At 36.1% G+C, this 20,499-nt stretch overlaps 2 protein-coding genes across 4 annotated transcripts; one reads left to right on the top strand and one right to left on the bottom strand.

Annotated features, from left to right (window-relative positions):
* Positions 1 to 631: 631 nt before the first annotated feature.
* On the bottom strand, positions 632 to 12,836 carry LOC126379857 (GRB2-associated-binding protein 2). The gene is made up of 11 exons (XM_050028817.1): positions 12,691 to 12,836; positions 12,391 to 12,519; positions 11,823 to 12,021; positions 10,428 to 10,543; positions 8,896 to 9,097; positions 7,130 to 7,195; positions 6,952 to 7,043; positions 5,902 to 6,024; positions 5,250 to 5,351; positions 4,818 to 4,913; positions 632 to 4,294 (listed from the first exon to the last, which is right to left on the bottom strand). The coding sequence occupies exons 1-11, from the start codon at positions 12,757 to 12,759 to the stop codon at positions 4,136 to 4,138; spliced, it is 1,353 nt and encodes a 450-aa protein (XP_049884774.1). The 5' UTR covers positions 12,760 to 12,836; the 3' UTR covers positions 632 to 4,135.
* On the top strand, positions 10,139 to 20,405 carry LOC126379863 (uncharacterized). Of its 3 annotated transcripts, none has more exons than XM_050028832.1 (6): positions 10,139 to 10,279; positions 14,949 to 15,086; positions 15,860 to 16,008; positions 16,862 to 16,965; positions 17,873 to 18,036; positions 20,254 to 20,405. In XM_050028832.1, the coding sequence occupies exons 2-6, from the start codon at positions 15,040 to 15,042 to the stop codon at positions 20,348 to 20,350; spliced, it is 561 nt and encodes a 186-aa protein (XP_049884789.1). In that variant the 5' UTR covers positions 10,139 to 10,279; positions 14,949 to 15,039; the 3' UTR covers positions 20,351 to 20,405. The 3 variants fall into 3 exon arrangements, with proteins under 3 accessions (XP_049884789.1, XP_049884788.1, XP_049884787.1); XM_050028831.1 differs by lacking the exon at positions 10,139 to 10,279 and adding an exon at positions 12,500 to 12,649; XM_050028830.1 differs by lacking the exon at positions 10,139 to 10,279 and adding an exon at positions 13,879 to 14,034.
* The last annotated feature ends 94 nt before the right edge of the window (positions 20,406 to 20,499 follow it).

The following is a 20,499-nucleotide window of genomic DNA, read 5'->3' as shown; positions in this document are numbered from 1 at the left end:
GACGTCACAAATTCCACAGTAATTTCGTGTTTTGACGTTTAGTAAAAAGTGACTGATTTGACTAGTTGGAGCCTATTTGTGTAGGTATATCGTTCGGTTTTTTGGAAGACCTAAGTATTTTTACTTACATTTTGAAATGGCTGCATATTACAGAGTTAATATTATCTTTAAAAAAATATAATACATATTTCGGTTAATAAAATTTTAGGGTTTTCATATATTATAAACTGATAACAGGCGGTAACAGTGCATGTTTGTATTTTTTTTTAAACTGTTGTTAAGGAATTGTTCGAATATAAACATTTTTCGAGTGACCAATTTAGTTTTTAATAACAAAAAAAAATACTTTGCAAATTAGCAATTTACAGTAGCATAAATTTAGCTTCGATCGCCATCGACTCGCAAAGAAGAAGAAGTAGCATAAATTATGTTTCTATTCAGGGGCGGAGCACAGGAGTCCTAGTACAGCTTTGAAATAGGCTACTCTCGGCGCCATCCCACTCGCGTCAGACAGAGTACTGCAGGGCGGAGGGGAAGAGGGAAACCATTGGCCTTAAAAAATGCCTTTTTCCCTAAAGAAGTACCATGGAGAAGGATACACCGACAATGTTTCTTCACAATCTTTCATTCTTTTATCTTTGTTTTTGGGTATAAATGATGACCCTTTTTATTACACCTAGGCACAATTACATCATCTACCCATTATTATTCTGATCAAAATATAGTTAACAACATGATTCTATACATAATGCGAACCAAATATCAAGAAACAATTATTTTTAATACTTCTGTAATGACATTGTATTTTGGAATAATTATGTACTCGAGTGATGAGGACACAGGTATTTATCACGTTAAATCTCGACAACGCCATCTATGTAATTTTTGGAGAACGGAGCGTGGAAATTCCCTCATTGCATCGCACTGCGAAGAATCTCACACACACACACACATACACACATATTTTCATTTATAATAAAAAATATACGCGTGCTTTACTTATTATATTAAAATTGTTAAAATACCATAGGTAATAGAATTTACTTCAATAAATAACATAAGGCAAAGAGTTCACTCCACATTATTTCAGATATACCAACATTATCAATACACATACTCACAAAATAGTTTATTTCTAATGTATAAATACAATTGTGATCAATATTATACAAATATATAGATCAAAGTATGAATTATCACGTCATGACTTGTTTGTCATACTGAAATGAATTCACTTTGGGAGCTCAACCATCGTATATTTTATTTTTGTAAATTGAATATAAACGTTAGTGATTTGTCTATGATTTTCCTAATAACAGTTACATACATAATATACGTATATACAATACACTACATTTTCCTTAGAGCACCCTACATTAAACATCATTCTATACTTTACTACATTTGTAGAATATAACATTAACATTATAATCTGACGTTGTCGAAACGCGATAGAAAACTTTAAACGTTATTAAAATTTAATAGAGACCACGAATTTTAAGTACTTTTCAATAATATAGAATACTGTGTGACAAAATACATGAAATAAGTATTAGTGTATATACTTTTTTAATCCCCATCCCATACAATACCTAATTTGTACATAGACAAAATTGTGCGTCCATAATAATACTACAAAATACGAATTGTCTATTCAATAACACTAGCAGTAAGTTATATAAAATATCCAATTTCTACTAGATAATATACAAAGATAATTGGTTAGAAAATGACGGTGTATACTGACGGCATCTATAGCAATCAACATATCCTTAGCTAATCAAAATTACCAAAGACATCCGTTAGTACGAACCGATGGTGAAGATCTAAAATAGTTCATCGCCCATACATTACTAGGTACATATAGTGTTTTACAATATTACTAACGCTGCTTACACGCAGACGATTCGCATAATAATTTATACAGTATTATCTAATAGTTTTATAGTGTATACAATGGTATTTTTATAAAATAACAATTCCAATTTTGCATTTAATTTTGTTTTCAGCGCACCGAAAGCGTTATACACGTAGATAATTCAAAATACTGTTATATAATGTGCCACTATTGTACAAGAATACCTACGTCTACTGTCATGTGCGTACAATAGAAACCTTTCCTATTGAAATATTTATAATTTAGCGAGGCCTTAGATATAAAGTCAATTCAATTAATGCGACAAGCAGGGCTGACATGCGTAACGTGATAATATTTTGTCACGGTCATTTTATCGATTCTCACGACACATTATGTCGTATTGGTGCTAACATGGCAAACCAAAAAATCATATCGTTCTGTCTAATTAAAGGTCGGCTGCATTTAAAATTATGTAACATAATTATTCATGATTGATGATGATGATTAAATAAATATAAATGTTGGAAATTTACTATTTTCATAAATTACATATTACAAATATCAAGTAAAATGTTCATAAAACGCTTAGCTTAGAGGGTAGATTATATTTACTAGAGATGCACCAATAGGCTATTTGAGAACATAGTCAAATGAAATACTGTCCATGTGACATCATCAATAAAAGCGGTCAAACGTCATTGTTACTTTAAAATTCCGAAGTAAGTCAATATGAAAACGATTTTTTGATGATTTTAGACTGGGTTCTATTTTCAAATTAATATTTGACCCCGTCAAGTACCCTATAATGTATAATATTACTAAGGCTAGGCGTATTCTTGCAGGCTATTTGATGGTGTCACATGTACAGGAACATAAGAGAAATATACATAAATAATCAAGATACGTTAAGACTCTCGCTTCATGTAAATGCATTATTAAGGCTGAGGAAATGTCTGCCAGAGAAGCACCGACCAATATCATCGTGATTATATCCCTATTGTGCATCTAATAAAAATAACCACTTCATAACAACAATAATATTATTATACTCGTATATCATATAAAGGACAACACAATTAAAGAGAATTATCTATAGAAGAGCTAAGAGGTCTTTTGAAAATTCCAAAGTTTTTGTCATGATAATCATTTAAAGCTCATATGCGTCTTTACACATTACAGATGGCGTCCACAAGTCCTGCGATATATAGATGAATTTGGATTAAACCGAGTTCGCAAATGTTACATTTTAATTTTGTAACAGTATCACCGGCGCGCTTCACGGTCGAAAATGTGGATGAACTCATGATATTCTGTCGCGATTCGCTAGATACAATAATGTGGACCCAGCTGAAACAATCTTTGACGGAGATTGGAGGGAACTGTAGTACTTACGGTTATGTTTGTAACACTAAAAATTTAAAATTTCATGTACTTCACATAATAGCATTTGTGTTATAGGCCCATTCGATCTTTCATCATTTACAATACATCATTACGGGTTATATATAGATCAAGCTATGCCTTAATATTGAGGTCGCACATGACACGACACGTTATCCAGTGAAATTATAAACATGTGCATAGGAAGAAAACAAGGGATTAAGCCGCCGAAGGCCCACTTTTCAAAATGGCAACAGAATCTTATAAGGTCCAATAATCAAAATTGCTAAACTGACGAATTCGCAGCCGAATCTCAAAATGACCATATATGAGGCAATAAATTTGAAACTCATACGTCATGCACACATTTTTTCTTGCCATAGTCTGTATAATATATATACAAAAAATCCAATGTGTTTATCGAGAAATAACATTGCACGTGAGAGGTTGATATCTAATTGTAAGTTACACAGTAAACACGATCACGTGTTAAACTATATGTTGCCCATTTTAATAAATTAGTTGCTATTTTAGGAATTGAGCCTACAGCGACTCTCTTTGAGGATTACTTTGTCCGAACTAATATCGCGCAGCGTAATATAATAATTTAAGACACTTACTAGTAACAAGATAATTCTAAATATATATTCAGAATATGAAAACCGTCATTACCTATGCATTTTGTCTTTCAGGTCTGGGGCATATAGAAAAAATATGTTAAATATACTTGTACATTTAAAAAGTCTGATCGCAGCATCTGCGTAACGATTTCATGCATGTTTCGATCAACTATATAGCGTATAGTATCAACGATTACCAGTTTCGTTCAGTGCAAAAGAGGAACCTGCCTGTACGTGCTTAGTCATACATGACGAATCCAGTCAGCAGTTTCAATGCCTAATGATGATTGCTCCTAGATGCTTCGGCGTCCTGCCGCGTGATGTTGAAAGCCTCGGTTTTGAGGAAATCCACGGTTTTATAGTCGGAATCAGCCTCCACCGCCGACAACGACTTCCCGTGAGCAACATCCTTCATCTTCGGCGGCGGTTCTTGTGGCTAAAACAAATGTTCAAATACAAAACTCTGTAAAAACCAGGGCTTGAAAAGGTTTATCATATAAAATGACTGTACTGTACCGAACAAAAGGCTGAACGGCTGATGATGATGACTGTACCGATTTTGCGGACCAACAGGAAATCGGTACCGTAATTTCATACTGTAACGAAACCCTTTTCAAGCCCTGGATATGGGTGTCTGTTTTTTCTTTTACTTGGCTCTTCTATAATAAGCAATATACAATAATAAGATATTCATCTTGAAAAAATCGTGGATGTCCCGGTAGACGCATGTAAAGGAAAGTACCAATTGTTGTCTAGATCGGTGCAGCGGTTTAGACATAACGAGGTAACAGACAAAGTTACTTTCATAATTAAAGCACATAATAACGGGTTCTTACCGCATTTAAACGGGGATATGAGTATGATCATATCCGCGTAATTATGATAATAACCGCGTAAACTTAAAACAAAGTTACTTTCGTATACTAATTATTACATAATGACTTGATCAATACACATACCTTTGATGGCGCAGGTTTGGACGAATGCAGATCCAAATCTAGGTATTGTAAGACGTCAGGTTTGATGTCATCGTGTGGGGTGAGCTGCAAAACCGCCTGTCACAAGATACAAAATAAAAACTATCTAATAAATTCAGTTCTAATAAATTAATGATACGGAAAGCCTCAACTTAATTTAAGGTCTTCTGATTGGCTACGTAGAACAAAACGAAATAGTTAAAGCATGTAATTACAGTAATATCGAGTAAAATCTCACGAGTAAAATGTTTACGAGAGATTGCAACACTGGCCGGAATTAGAAGTACGGTAAAAGAAAAATGTTGGGAGACGGGGAATTGTTTTTTGGGGTTTGTCATGGAGGGACGTGGAAAAACTTGGATGGTTACGAAAATAGTATTATAAGATTTAGAAGGTGAGTTTTATTATATTTACCTGTCCAATAAGATGATTGATATGTCCTATGCTAGAGTGGCGAGGCTTCAGCGCCCGGTCCACGGCAGGCGGGAGAGAGGGCAGATTGCAATATTGCATCGACTGAAAGATTACATCATTCATTAACTTGTATGAAATGATCTCTGAGCCTAATAGCTAACTCAAACGGCAATGTATCGTCCATTTAAAATTATGTCTGATCAAGGGACCAGTACTAAATGTAAAGTATCAATGGTAATACTTTTCGATTTATTTTGAATGGAGGTGCAGCTTTAGGGCCACTAGCAGCGCTACTAGTTATCAAAGACACTACTGAAAACCATGTCTTTTTTGTGAAAACGAATTTGAATTACCTAGTTGTACTCGTAAAAAATGGGGTGATTCCATGCTCCGGGAGGCACTTTAAGCCGTTGATCTTGGCTATTAGCCGTAAAAACCGGCAGTGAAGCGACGTTGTAGATTATGCCCATACCCTCTCCACTTGATTCAAGGGGTAGGGGAAGGAGGCCTATGCCCAGCAGCATACGTATAATGTTATGTTATGAAAATGAACGAGCACTGTCTGACTGAATGAAACCTTGCAATTTGAGTAGCTTATGGAGAGACAAAAATTAGAAGCAATATAGTTTTTTTTTTCGAGTTATCTGGTTACCTGAAGCCCCGGTGAGATATCGTCTTCGTCGTCGGTGTACCGCACGGCGGGGGTGAGCAGCGCCCGGCCTGGCGACAGCGGAGCCCCCAGTGTGCTCCGCTTTGGCGCGCGCAACATGCACATCTGCGCACATATGTACACATAGTTATAGTAAAAAAGATAGTACGTCTAGAAATGCCACTTTTGAGCAGGGATTTTCTACTCAAGTACGTCACTTAATATAACAAAAACACCCCCTCACCCACACACAGAAACACACTCACAACACACATACACACACACAAGATACATACACACACACTTACATTTAACTTTCTTATTTCATCCTGTATTTATAGATTAAGCGCCTTTCTTATTATATTGTATTTAGACGCCCGCACTATTGTTAATTGTTAATAGATATAGAAGAGCGAGGCCACCCGACACAGGTATCTTTGCATACCTACTAGGTAGGTCTTAGCCCTATCCTATAGATTAATGTGTGAGTTACTGAAATAAACAATCTTTTTTTTTTTATATTAGGGAGCTCCGTAACCGTAACCGAAACTATCGGATATCCGATACAAAAATCATCCGTTACCGAATCCGAAATAAAACTTTCGGATAATATCGTATAGGGGCGGAACCTAATTGAGACACGTTATGACAAGATGGTTTGATCCGCTGCCAGTGCCGACACACAAACCGCGCACATTGTTTATTTTTTCTTCTTTTGTCGTCATTACATAATAACTTTTCGTTATAAATAAAACCACTTTATTACCTATTTGGACTTTACTTATGAAATTCCTTAAAAAAAAAAATATCCGTAACCGAAATTATCCGAAACTAACGGATAATCCGAAATAATTTATTATCCGTATCCATATTCTGTATAATAATCATTCTTAAATCCGTATCCGAAATTTCATATTCATAACATCCCTGCTTTTGACATCATATACAGCAAACGAGCTAACACAAAACTTTCTGAACTATTAAGGACTTACAAATATTCGATACGCAATTACCTTTTCAAAATAGAGGTGCATAAAATAACTTAATACATACCGACGCATCATGAACTTCAACAGGTTCTTGTATTTTAGGACCCTGGTAGGAATCTTTTAATGTCTTGCGGGGCCTAGGAGGCACTGGAGGGCCTGTAATAAGCAAATAACGAATTCATACATTCGATTATTAAATAAAAATGTTCAATGAGATATAAAAATAAGATATGGTAACTCACCGGAAATTCCATTCCTCTTCGGACTAATTGCTAATTTTGTGAAAGTCTTTGCTACGGACCAGTCCCCTGAAAACGAAATTAATTTACTGTATAATTAAAATGTAAAGAGTCTGCGTTACAACAATAATTGATAAAAAGCAAATATCAGAACGAATCTGTTCCGGCATATTGCTGAATAATAAAAATCTCTCAAATAGATATTATAATATTTTGGCATGAGAATGATGGGGAGGTAACTTGTTATCATACAAAAAGAGGTGGTATTTCTGTATGTGAAACTCCACTAGAAGCAAAACCACGCGGTTAAATGTGTCTCCATAAAAGCTCAGACACGTCGTCGGCCATTTATTAATCGAAGTTAAAACGCAAATTTTATATGGAATTTGTATGAAAATGAAAATATGGATGTGTACTAAATAACATCATAATATATATAACATTAACGAAAAACATTTCCTTTTTTTCTATTTAATTTATGAATTTTATTCAATACAAACGTAAAAATAAGTCGAACATTTTATCACGTTTCTCTATGACGTCACAATGTGCTTTTTCATACAAATTCCATTGTAATTTCGTGTTTTGACGTTTAGTAAAAAGTAACTGATTTGACTAGTTGAAAACTACCCTATTGCCCGTAACCATCATGTTGGGAGAGTATACATTAATGGATGTTGGCTCAACTATATGGAATCCTCGTGAAGCCAAGTACATTTCAATGGTGGAGAAGATACAAAATAAATGTGCAAGAGCTCTGTACAAGAAAATGTACAACGTGTATCCGTTCTACCCCCTAATGTATCCAACACTGTTTGTCTTGGGAATGGTAGGCTACTGCAAACTAGAAGTGAGGAGGAATGCCGCCTTGGTTTTATACGTCTTTAAGGTATTTAGAGGAATGATTCATAACCCTCAGATACTGGAATCGTTACACTTGAGAGTGCCCAGAGACGCGAGAGAACCAAGGCGGAGACCGCAAATGTTTCGGGTGCAGCCCTCGAGAACGAACATGGGGGACTGTGCTCCTGTCACTAGGGCCTTGCACTACATTAATGATATAGCGGAACGTAACTACGAGGTTGACTTATTTACTTGTTCGGTGGTGAAATTCACAGAACGGTCTCTAAATTATTTCAGTGGGTACTAGATGTTATGTTGTGTGTGTGTTCATACTTTGTTTTATAAAATATTTAATCGCATTTATGTATCGATATCGCATTGGGTATACCTGTAAAGATATTGTTTAAGAATTATGGAAATAAATAAAATAAATAAATGTTTACGGCATGCCCTGTATAACAAGCAGTTGAACACTTTATATGGTAGGCAGAAGTTAGTGACATGCACCAATAAAGAGATAATGGATAATTCCTGAAAATACCATCTAATTTTATTTTAAGTTATATCTGTTATTTTCTTACCCGCCGAAAAGAAAAGGGACGGGTAATCTACAAGCATAAAATTTATGGAACACACGTAAATTTTGAAGCACAAATATAAAACATCTAAAAATTTTACTGTGGCCAATAACCCGACAGAATTAAGGTGACAGCACACGTCAAACGGTTTGCATACCAGCAAGATACCTTTTTGATTCGCCCGGGTTATTCATTCATTTACTTATTCTTCCTAAAATTAAGAGCTGTCTAATATCCGTCCCTTTCCTTTTAGGCGGATTAGAAAATGACAGATATAACTTAAAGTAAAATTAGGAGGTGTCTGCAGGAATCGGGGCCATTATAAAATTGATTAAACAATATATTTACTTATGTTTGGTTGACTAGCATTCAGTGACTTGCACTCCTCATCGCTAAGGTTAGACTCATTCTCTGAGAAGTCTGTGTTGTTCAGCCTGATGTGCGGCTGGCTCAGGTACATCTGGTGGTTTCTGTTGTCTGAGACGCGTTCCAGCGGCGTCCTTGTGCTTACCACTATGTTCTTTGGGTCGAACGTGAAAGCTGAAGTGTCCTGAAAGAAAGACCCAGTAGGTACCAAAATTGTAATGACCTTAGAGACAGTGAGAAAACCCAAAAATTACTAGAAGTAAATAAAGTTACAGTCACGTTTGATGGTAAAATCCTACCTAAGAGAGATATGATTAACCATATGGTGACAGATCACCAGCCCATCGCCCATAATAATAGCGGAATAATGCATTGAGACAAACCTGCAAGGTTTAGCAATGGGATTCAATTGTATCATTATGTATAGTCCATTCAAAAATGATCTTCATAAAAGGTAAACAAACCTGTTACTACAAAGAATGTTCGAATTTCACCTAAACTACTATAACAATAACATCCGTAGCACTCAATAGATGTATGATTTCTTAGCTCAATGTGAAATTAACGTAAAATAATTATTAAAAACACATTTTTTCATGTAAAATCAAAAATCAAACAAAACCTCACACAAAAAAGTTGACATCATAAATTCTTGTTAATCTGTGGCTAGCTGTCAATTTGACGATTAGCTATGAGACATTTCATTCAGGTCAGGAAAACGAGTCAGTTCCGTGAATAACTTAAGTGAGTGTACTGTACTTAATAAGCCGAAATGCGCAGAAAAAATGACTTTCAAAGTGAGTTAGTGTAACCACAAAGAAACATACAATGGCCCCGATTCCTGCAGACATCTCTTAATTTTACTTTAAGTTATACCTGTCATTTTCTTATCCGCCGAAAAGGAAAGGGACGGATGATTGACAGCTCTTAATTTTAGGAAGAATGAGTAAATAAATGAATAACCCGGGCGAATTTTTAGACGGTTGTTTTAGATTTGTGCTTAAAATTGACGTGTGTTCCATAAATTTTATGCTTGTCGATTACCCGTCCCTTTCCTTTTCGGCGGATAAGAAAATGACAGATATAACCTAAAATTAAATTAGATGGTATTTACAGGAATTAGCACCATTATATATTTTAATATTATCATACAAAATATTCAAACAACCCAAGAGAGTCAGTTCACTTTGATAAAATAACTTGAGCTAAAATCAATTTAGCACTTCACTAATATGCAGTTTGACACAGATAAAAAATATCGGCAGCCATATTTGTTTACCTTTTATGAAGATCATTCTTGAACGGACTATAAAATGTTTTCAACAATAAATAAATATAATAAAAAATAAAGAAATTCCGTCATCTGGTAAGGACATAATTTTCTGAACGAATTTTTTTACGCCAGTACAAATTTGCAATATATTTATCAAATAAGCACAGCCTTTACATTGTGTTTATCAGTTGCAAAGACAACAAAAAACTGTAAATGTTTACATAAGTTTATACATATATACCTGTGCCCGTACTCCAGTGATGCACTCTGATATGGGTATATAAGGTCCAGTAGTGTCGGCCCCGTCATACTGCTCATTCATAGCAGACATTGTGCTCAAATTATTTTGATATGTATCTGAAAACATTCAACATTTTCAAAATATTGTTACAAGGTACTTTAGTGGAAGATAACATAAGATATGACGCCAGTCGCCAGCTACACAAGCCAGAATATATTTCGCAAGGGCAGTGGTACAGATCCATTCACATTAAATATTTATGAGTGCATGCCCTTTCATGAGACAGAAATAACACTGCAGCAGTATTTTTCGCATACAACAGTGTAGCAGTAACCTTATAGATATTATACAATCGCCATGGGAAAATACTGGTCTATGGATCATCAATTGATATACTATAAAGAAAAATGTGATTAAAGCAATGAAAACAAAAAAACTGTTTGTTTATATGGACTAGGTAAAAACCTAGCCCAAGGATTTACAAAGAGCGGCAATAATAAAAAATGAAAATGAATTAATTAATGTTTGCAAATTATCAAATTTACAAACATTCTAATTATGATTAGATAATTAGATCTATATCAGACTTAATTATGTCTGTACTGAAGTACATAAATAATATATTTTATGTACTAAAGTCCATACAAAATTAAATCTGATAAAGAACTAATAGCCAAGAATGATTGTATATAGGTACCTATAGTTCATAGTAAACAAGGACTTTTCTATATTTCTGTAGAACAAATTCAGAACAACTAAGTATCTAGTGCGCTTGTTATCCTACAGGATATGGTCATTCGCTAGGTACATACACACTTTCTAAAAACCATCAGCGGGCAAACACTACCATCATGAATTCCTCAATATATAGTTAGTATAATATAAATTAAAAACTTAGTACCTAACTAACCTAGCTAGTTAGTAACTAATGTTGTCACTAGATTTTAATAGCATAATTTTCCTCAAAATTATATTTATAATTTATTTCCTTTCTATTTACGGAACCACAGATATGACATTTCTAAGTAATTCACATACTATATTGACATACAAAAAGAATACTATGAAAAACATGACATACAAAATTATAAAATAGGTATGATATTCTCAAAATACTTTGCCTGAATACAAAATAATATATAAAAAATATAATATTAAAACTCATATTATAACAATGATAAATAATAAAATTTATTTAGAGCAGTGTTCAGATCTGTTGGAAGAGAATTAAATTATGTTGATATAACAACATAATAATGTTGCCAAGCTGTTGCTATAGGTAAATATAAAAATATTAATAAATGGAGATAAATACAATACCGTGAATCAGTTCAAAATAAAATTTCCTTATTTCTTTTATTTAATTTTGTAAATATTAGTAATTTATGGACATACCCAAAGCATTTGAAGAATCATCAGTTGCACGTAGTCCACAAACTCTACAGATTGCATCAACCCACTTCTCCATGTCAGCCTCACAGTCAGCTTCTAGGTGGTACGTCCGTGACTGAGTCTGAATTGTGAACACTGATCCACGCAACTTAGGGTCAAGTGTACCGTTGCCTGTACGTTCCATATGTAAACCGGCATCAACCTATGGCACACAATGAAAGATTAGTAAGTGAGCAATACACTAGAGGAAAAGACAAACAGGAAACATAACAGCCTAAGCATACATACAGAACATCTGACTTAACACTATTGAATAGATTTGTTTACTTCTCAGAATGTGGGCATTTCAGGATTCAGCATTTTAGTTATGCCAAGTCAAAAGAGTTATGCTTAATTAAATCACCAGATTGTACACTAACTTTGGCCTTTAATTCCTCCGCATAAGGTGTGTTATTTCATGCGCACTGTGAAATTAACTTGCATTGTTTTAAAATGCTCACATTTTGTAAGTTCAAAACAAAAGACACCTTTCTTACGCGAGTTATAAATACAGTGACAAAATAACACTTACCTGTTCACACAAATCTAAGTTGATTGTGCCCTTGAGGCGCCTGCAATTCCGGTCCGCGTAGTAATCTAGAAAATATTGGCCAGGGAGCTCGCCTGACTGCCGCAAGGCAAACCACCTTCTCCGCCATTTCTATGAGAATAAAAAATTATAATTTATCATAGTCTACTACGGTAAATGTGCATACAAGTGATACGCGCCCAATTTCGTAATAATAGTAACGTGTTTAGTGTAAATTCGAGGCAATATTCTGTCAACAAAGGTAAGTCCAAGCACTAAGCAATAATGTAAACCGTTCCTTACCGTTCTCCAAATGCGTTTTGTGGGTGGCGATTTGGTTAACCACCCCTCAAACACAATATTCTTAGACATGATTTTTAGAGAGGCTTATCATAAAACATGAGTCACAAAAATATAATTTATTACGAACACCCATACTCCTCCATCGAATCGCTTTTACTGCACCACAGTCCACAGATAAGAAATGTTTTTGAAGTTTGCTTGGGGTCATAGAGAAAATAGAGTCACGATTCGGAATATTAAACGTCATAAATAGCAACACCGAAACGGAAGCCCGCAAAATTGTAAAGATTTGTTTTAAATGATGAAAAATCTGTTACCAAATAACTACTTTTATTTTTACCAGACTGTGGGCAAGCAAAAATGAGGGTTATTATTATGCTGTGACTATATTTTTTAACCGACTGCAGCGAAGTAAAAAGGAGGGTTATGTGTTTTACAGTTATGTATGTATGTATATGTGTGTATGCACGTTTGTTTTCCAACCTAACTTCTAAACCACTTCAGAATTTAACAAATGAGGTGTCACTAGAACCGTTTTTATTGTCCGTAAGTTGGTTATATTTGATTATAAGTAGGCTATGAACGTCGCGGTAAATTTAATGTGGCGCTCTCTAGGAGACATATAAACTGAAAACTAAAAATATTTTTCTTTTCGAATGGTATCGTGTTGGGCATGGTTTAAGATGGTGTTGGGTACCTATCAAATAAAAGGGCTTAATTTGCATACTTACTAGCTTTTACTTGCGAGTTAGACATGTTGCGGATAGCTTTTATCTCCAAATCTTACAACTTGCATAAAACACATGTGGGAAGCACGTTATAAGTATTTACCTATCTTGATAAATAAGACCCCAAAGTGTTATAAATAAAAATACAAGTTTAAAAAACTAAAACCCCACTTCGGAAAAGTCACGCAATGCGAATGCCAAGCATATGACCACGACTACTATTTCCTTAACATCACTACCGGAAGAATTTTAGAGAAATATAGGTGCAATATTTTCTTGTTGCATACTTTTTAGAGCGTGCATTTTTCATAGTCGGGTTTTAATTTTTAAACTTATATTTTCAGACGGGGAGCGGAGATTACCGTTCTATACGTAAATTATTTTATGATAAGCTATAATTTGTTTTTAAAAAAATGTTGACAATCACTTAATGTCAAAATTTACGAATGAAGTCTCTGTGTTTACTCTTTTTTTGATAGCAAATCCAATTTAAAAAACAGTATTATAAAAGTATGGTATAAAAGCGAATAAATATGGCAAGCGACATATTAAATATAGTCCACCCACTTGATCCACGTAGTAACATTGCAAAATTAGGAGATTATGATCCAACAAAGTAAGATTTATGATCGTAATAATAGTCCATTAATTCCTATCCTGCAGGGTGGGACCTACCCTGTCCTCTCCTGGCTAGCTGGTTCAGCCAGAACTCGCAACTTATGATATACCAAAATATCCTATTAATTATCAACGACCAATAATAAATAACTAATAGGTACCAGTACTAATACGTACAATACAACCAACATTTTATGTAAAAAAGTTAATGTGACATGGTTTCAAAGTGTATACATATTAGTACTCCTGACCGTACGTACCTATTTGCTAGCCAGTTGTTCAAGCTACACGTTCTCAATAGGCCGTTGCCTACTACTTATTATAGTTATAACTTGGCTTATCTATTTATGTTGGGTAAAGAACTCCCGAAAGGGAGGGGGCTTCTTCTTATCGTGTGGGTTGTGAGGTGAATTACCAACCTCATCAACCCTGGTGTCAGGGTTATTACAGAGCCGCCAAAGGCCCCTGACATGTCTCATGTAACGATTACTCACATCAGTAAGTAGTAACCCGGACCACCGACTTAACGTGCCTTCCGAAGCACGGATCATCTTACTATCAGACAATCAGGTGATTAGCCTGTAATGTCCTAACCAAACTGGGGATCACAAAGATGATTTTTGTGATATGTCCCCACCGGGATTCGAACCCGGGACCTCCGGATCGTGAACTCATCGCTCAACCTCTGGACCACAGAGGCCGTTAGGGAGGAAGGCAATTCTCTCTCTAGTACGTCCTTCGGCCAGTCATATAGAATACCGTCCAAATCGTCGCGTCATCTGTGCCTAGGTCTGCACGCCTGTCTTTATTGGAGACCATTTTATGGTGTTTTTGGCACACAAGTCGCTTGGCTCTTGGTACAATCCCCCTGCAATTTGAACAATATATATCAATTGAATTGTTTTTTTCCAGATACGCAATCGCATATGTCTCGCCAACATTCCGCACGGATGAGTCCCTCACACCCAACCGGACCCCAACCCTCACTCAACGCAGCATCGGAATGTACTTGCGCCCGACCTGCAGAAAATTGGATGAATCACCACCCAAGTAACATTCCCTTTTTTCATACATATAGGTACATATATACATATAGTCCTGAGGTATATTCCCTCGATCAGCGCTTATCAGTATCGACCCCGTAGAGTCGATTAATTCTTTCAAATATTTTTCCTCTCAGACGACGCCCTGAGCCGAAGTTCGCGCCCGTCTGGGCAACCTCAGGCCCGTTGTCTTAAACGTTGTACCGACTGAGAGCCTTTCAGCGCTCCCCATTTCTCCGGCCAAGTAGTTAATGCCATCTGCGGCAAATCTACAATAAGTCACGTCAAAAAAAACTTGAGGTATATGACAGATAAACGTATGATGATCAGCTCTCTGTCCATGTTTTTGTCATTAGAGTGAATCACACAACAGAAAATTGGATGCTTGGGTAAAAGTAGCTGATCGCATTCTAAGCTTTCGTTTATTTGTAATGTGGGACATTCCAGGCTCCGTTCCTTAAAACATTATAGATGGCGCTATAAAGATTTTCGTTCGTTTAGCCTTCTAATTTCACGGATGACAAACATTATTATGCATCTTGTCTTTGTTTTCGGGTATAAATGATGACCCTTTTTATTACACCCAGGCACAATCAGATCTTCCACCCATTATTATTCTGATCAAAATCAAGAGAAGCAATATAGGTAGCTACATAATTCTCTACATAATGTAATCCACATATCAAGCAACAATTATTTTTATGTATGCTTCTGACGTTACATTGTATTTTTGAATAGTTACTTAATTAAAAGTGATAACTTTTTCTTAATTTCTTACAGACCTACAATCGGAGAGTTGCCAGATTCTGTGATAGATCGGATGGTGAAAAAGGACAAGGCGTTCTGGGTGGACCCACCTGGAAAAAATGCTTATGTCCTGCATGACGCTTACTATAGATATGGTATGACGACTGAGAAGATACTGCCACGTAAGTATCAGAAAGTAACTATTGGCAAACCGATTAGTGATATTCAAGTTACTTGAGGTACCGACATTCATCCTCCTGTCCTTATCTCACTCTAAGTGGTATTTATTACCTCTTCCATTCATTTCTGTCAGTCATCCGTAGTATGCACACCTTTCACAGACATATAAATCCTTGTTTTCACAATTCATCCACACTTTCTTGCGTCGTCCTCTATCCCTATATCCATCCACGTTCATACTCATAACTTTCCTCGTTATATGCCCATCTCATTACATGGCCATACCATGCCAACCGCTGTTGCTCCTCAATTTTTACTAACCGGCACTACTTTAAGACGACTTTCAGATTTGAGGTACGGGCATTACAAACGCCAAAAATCACGGACATAACCCAATAATTTACCCTGCTTGACGCAGAAGCTGTACTTGCATGGTACCCAGCTCCTGGCTTAAATAATCAGAAGACAACTGATTGCCACTTTTGATAGTATTAAGTCCTAAAATTAGGTTACTTATTACTTATGGTGAACCGAAAGGTGACTGGTGATTAGCCTGTCTCAAAAACAATATTCCATTATGTTCTTCCTATTATCCTCTGCTGGGATGTAGAGCTCGAACACCAGATTTCCACTCTTCGCGGTCTTTTGCAACCTGCAGCTTGCTTCTATGTCATACCGTGAGGTTTTAGTTCTCGGTAAGAGTCGCCCGGTCTTCTTTATGCTGAAATGTACATGATCCCTTTAGTTGTTTTTTCCAACATGGCTATGAAGACAGATAGTTGAACGATTCTTTTTTGATCATTTTCAGTACAGCATAGAAAGACAAATTACTTTAAAGGAACTTTTCAATTCCAGCCCACCAAGACGTGTTTCCTCGATCATACCAATACGACCTCGATTGCGTGAAGTTCCGGCGTTATCACGCTTGCGACGGCTTGAAGCAGACTGAAGGAGAAAAGGTGAGCTTAATCGCATTTACGTACTTACTGCACCAGTAGACTAATTTTCAACTTGACCAGTTGATCAGTCATAAATAATTAGTACGATAACCATCTGTCAGGATATTACGGTTCTTTTTTCCGTTTTCGAGATAATCTGATTTTTCATAGTAGCTCCATACAATTTTTTCTTAAAAGAATTATAATTCATCCGCTTTTGCACAGAATCAACTCGGATATCATTTTCCTATATAGTAATAGGTAATAGAAGCTATATCCAGCAAAAAAACCGCCACTAAAATTTTAAATCCCTATGTCTATGAAAGCCATTTTTCGATCCATAGTGCGCGCGCGACATGGTTACTGTGCAGAGCCTACTGGTCTATCTACATCTGCTATTTTTACAAATTGTTATAATCTTATAACACAAACTCACGACTATGTTCCCAATTGGGGTAGTCAGTCTACATCGTCGCATGATGATTTAAGTTACCCGCGTTTCATGGAGTTTTATTTGAACAACGTGGCACGGGATGATATCCGGCATGAAATATCTAAGAATAATAATAAAAAAGTTTATTTAGGTAAAATCTACGACACACATATACATTTACAACATTAATCTTGCTTTTGTACACGCACCTGTCTCATGTTAAGTTTCTTCAGCCAAGTAGATAGGTACTTGTACTCGTGACGGGTACAGGCGTCGTGGTAGACCTCGCTAGAGATGACGTGACGACTTGGACGCTTGCCGGAGGGACTGGCCGGAGTACGCACAGGACCGCGAAAAATGAAAAGTGGAAGGGGAGGCCTTTGCCCAGCAGTGGGATCTTGTAGGCTAGATTACATTAAATTAGGTAGATACTTAAGTAAGCAATGCCAAAGGATATCCTAGCTCCATAGACCAACGATTATTTTATTTTCCCAGAAACCAGTGAGCGTACATTGTCGCGATTGCCGTCGTATGAAGGTCCCTGGACTGACACCGTTCCAACTGGCCTGGGCGCAAGATGCTGGCCAGAAGAGATGGAGGAACTATCCAGACCTGACGGCTAAAAATACGAAAGAGGAAATACAAAAAATGATGGTTGAGTAAGTTCATTATTATGACATGTTTTACATAAGGGTTTCCCAAACAGTGGGTCGCGACCCACTGGTGGGTCGATAAATATTCCATGCATACCTTAGGCTGTGCATAAGGCACAGATACACATATACTTACTCAATATTACAGACACGAAACTTAGAGAAAGGATAGGTAGAGTTGAAGTCGATTGTTCTGAGTCGGTGCCACACCCGTAAGGGACAGAAACTAAGTAAGTACTTCGATTACGCGGATTACCGCGCTTCTGGTATCAAACAGAAGGTGAAAATTTACCCCATTTCTTAAAACATTAATTACTTAATATTATACATACGACTAAGGCCAATCTAGAATAATGGCGACTACACCCAATGATTTGTAAATGCGGGACTTTCCGGGCTACGTTCTCCAAAAACAATATACAGGGTGTTAGTGACATCGTAACGAATACTCAGAGGGATGATTCAGACCATGATTCTGAGTTATTATCAAGTGGAATTTTCCGTCGCAAAAGTATGGAACGGAAAATAATTTAAATAAGCTCTAAAATTTTCATGACTTCTCCGACAGGTAATTCCACTTGATATCGACTCAGAATCATGGTCTGAATCATCCCCTTCAGTATTCGTTACAGTGTCACTAACACCCATACCTACTTGTATGGCTACTGTATGTACTTGTATGGGGTGTAAGTGACATCGTAACGAATACTGAGAGGGATGATTCAGCTGATTATTCTGAGTTAATATCAAGTGCAATTTTGCATCGCAAAAGTATAGAATTGAAAATAATTAAACAAAAACTAAAAAATTAACATGAATTTTGCGACGACGGAAAATTCCACTTGATAATAACTCAGAATCATGGTCTGAATCATCCCTCTGAGTATTCGTTACGATGTCACAAACACCCTGTATGTAGATGGCGTTGTACAGTTTGTTTGGCGTTGTTGTTCGTATCAACAGTGGCTGCATGTTGTCTTTGATTACTTGTGGCTCTGCCCACCCCACTAGGGATTACGGGCGTGAGTTTATGTATGTGTATGTGTTGTACAGTTTTACAGATTTGTAGTAACGTAATGCGTAATAATTACCTATTTTCTCATTGCTCGGATACATAATTATTAGAAAATAATTAAAATACATAATTATTCACAAATATAATGTACTTAATGATTGATATTTGAATCAAATATGGAGGTAGGTATAGAATTATATTGCTACCTACATTCCTTTTCTTTATTTTGATCAGAATAATAATGGGTGGAAGAAGGTCATCATTTATACCTAAAAACAAAGATAAATGCATACGTCTGTTATCCATGAAATTAGAGGGTTAAACGAAGGCAGCTCTATACGGTCCCTCATTATGTATATTCCTGTACAATTTCAGTAATTTGGCTGTCTAATATTGTCCCAGACTCTTACTCCCAATAACTCTTGTCTTCTAGGTAGTATTTAAACTTACCTAATATAATAAGTTTCATTAAATAGATCTGTCGTAGGTAACTGCTTATTTTATTTAAATTAACATTTGACCTCAATGTTGGGTACTAAGCATGGGTAATTATAAAACTCTGAGGTTTGAGGGGAATTGTACCAGGTTAGACTATGGTTATGGTTCGGAGGGCACGTTAAGCCGTTGGTCCCGGCTATTAGCCGTAAAAACACCTCCACCAACCCGCAGTGGAGCAGCGTGGTGGAGTATGCTCCATACCCCCTCCGGTTGATTGAGGGGAGGCCTGTGCCCAGCAGTGGGACGTATATAGGCAGTTTATGTTTATGTAGACTATGGTAAGGACAATAAATTATTCCCTGTCTTTGTTCATCTCTCTCATTTGTGCTATTATTACCACCATGTCCCTTCCAGTCTAATTCTTCCTCTAAGGCACGAAAGCATAATATCAGTGCATGCCACTATTGGGCATTTGGTACTTCATATTTTGGTACTGTACGTTCGTTAAGTCTTCCTTAATACCAGCGCCGCGGCCCGTGCTAAGCACGTGTCACGGCATGATGCTGAGGGAGAACCTTTTTTTTTATTTTGGGCTCCTCCATTGTGTATTTAATGTCTGTAATTATTTGTCTTTGTTTTTTTTTTTAATTTCTGTAATTTAAGTTTGTAAATGTGGCGTCCGATATGGAAATAAATATTTTCTTTCTTTCTTTCTTCTAAAAGCATGTGTGTCAAACATATCATAATAAAAAGCGTAATTTTGTTCACAGAGTTGGTCGTCCATATCGGCACGAAGCTTGCAGCTGGTACAATGAAAACTACCCCTCAGTGAAATATGATTTTATTATCCGAAAATTTTCTAAGTAGCTAGCTTTAATAATTACTTTTACTTAGATACTGAATAAATGTTAATTTGTAGTAACCTAAACCTCTTTAACTATTAAACGATCGTCTCGCTTCACACAATGTTTTTATTTTAAAAGTTAGAATATATAGAACACGGACTATGCGGTCCA

The sequence above is a fragment of the Pectinophora gossypiella genome, chromosome Z (assembly GCF_024362695.1).
Source record: "Pectinophora gossypiella chromosome Z, ilPecGoss1.1, whole genome shotgun sequence".
NCBI classification, from domain to species: Eukaryota; Metazoa; Arthropoda; class Insecta; order Lepidoptera; family Gelechiidae; genus Pectinophora; species Pectinophora gossypiella.
The sequence above is the reverse complement of the archived record's forward strand: the minus strand, read 5'-3'. Positions and strand labels throughout refer to the sequence as shown.

Bases quoted from the DNA above. Each gene is read 5' to 3' on its own strand.
- LOC126379857 (XM_050028817.1), bottom strand. From the start codon at position 12,759: ATGTCTAAGAATATTGTGTTTGAGGGGTGGTTAACCAAATCGCCACCC. The intron at 12,520-12,690 runs GTAAGGAACGGT...TTATTCTCATAG, and splicing joins CAAAACGCATTTGGAGAACG to AAATGGCGGAGAAGGTGGTT. The intron at 10,544-11,822 runs GTATGTCCATAA...GAATGTTTTCAG, and splicing joins TGATTCTTCAAATGCTTTGG to ATACATATCAAAATAATTTG.
- LOC126379863 (XM_050028830.1), top strand. From the start codon at position 13,952: ATGGCAAGCGACATATTAAATATAGTCCACCCACTTGATCCACGTAGT. The intron at 16,966-17,872 runs GTGAGCTTAATC...TTATTTTCCCAG, and splicing joins AGCAGACTGAAGGAGAAAAG to AAACCAGTGAGCGTACATTG. The intron at 18,037-20,253 runs GTAAGTTCATTA...TTTTGTTCACAG, and splicing joins ATACAAAAAATGATGGTTGA to AGTTGGTCGTCCATATCGGC.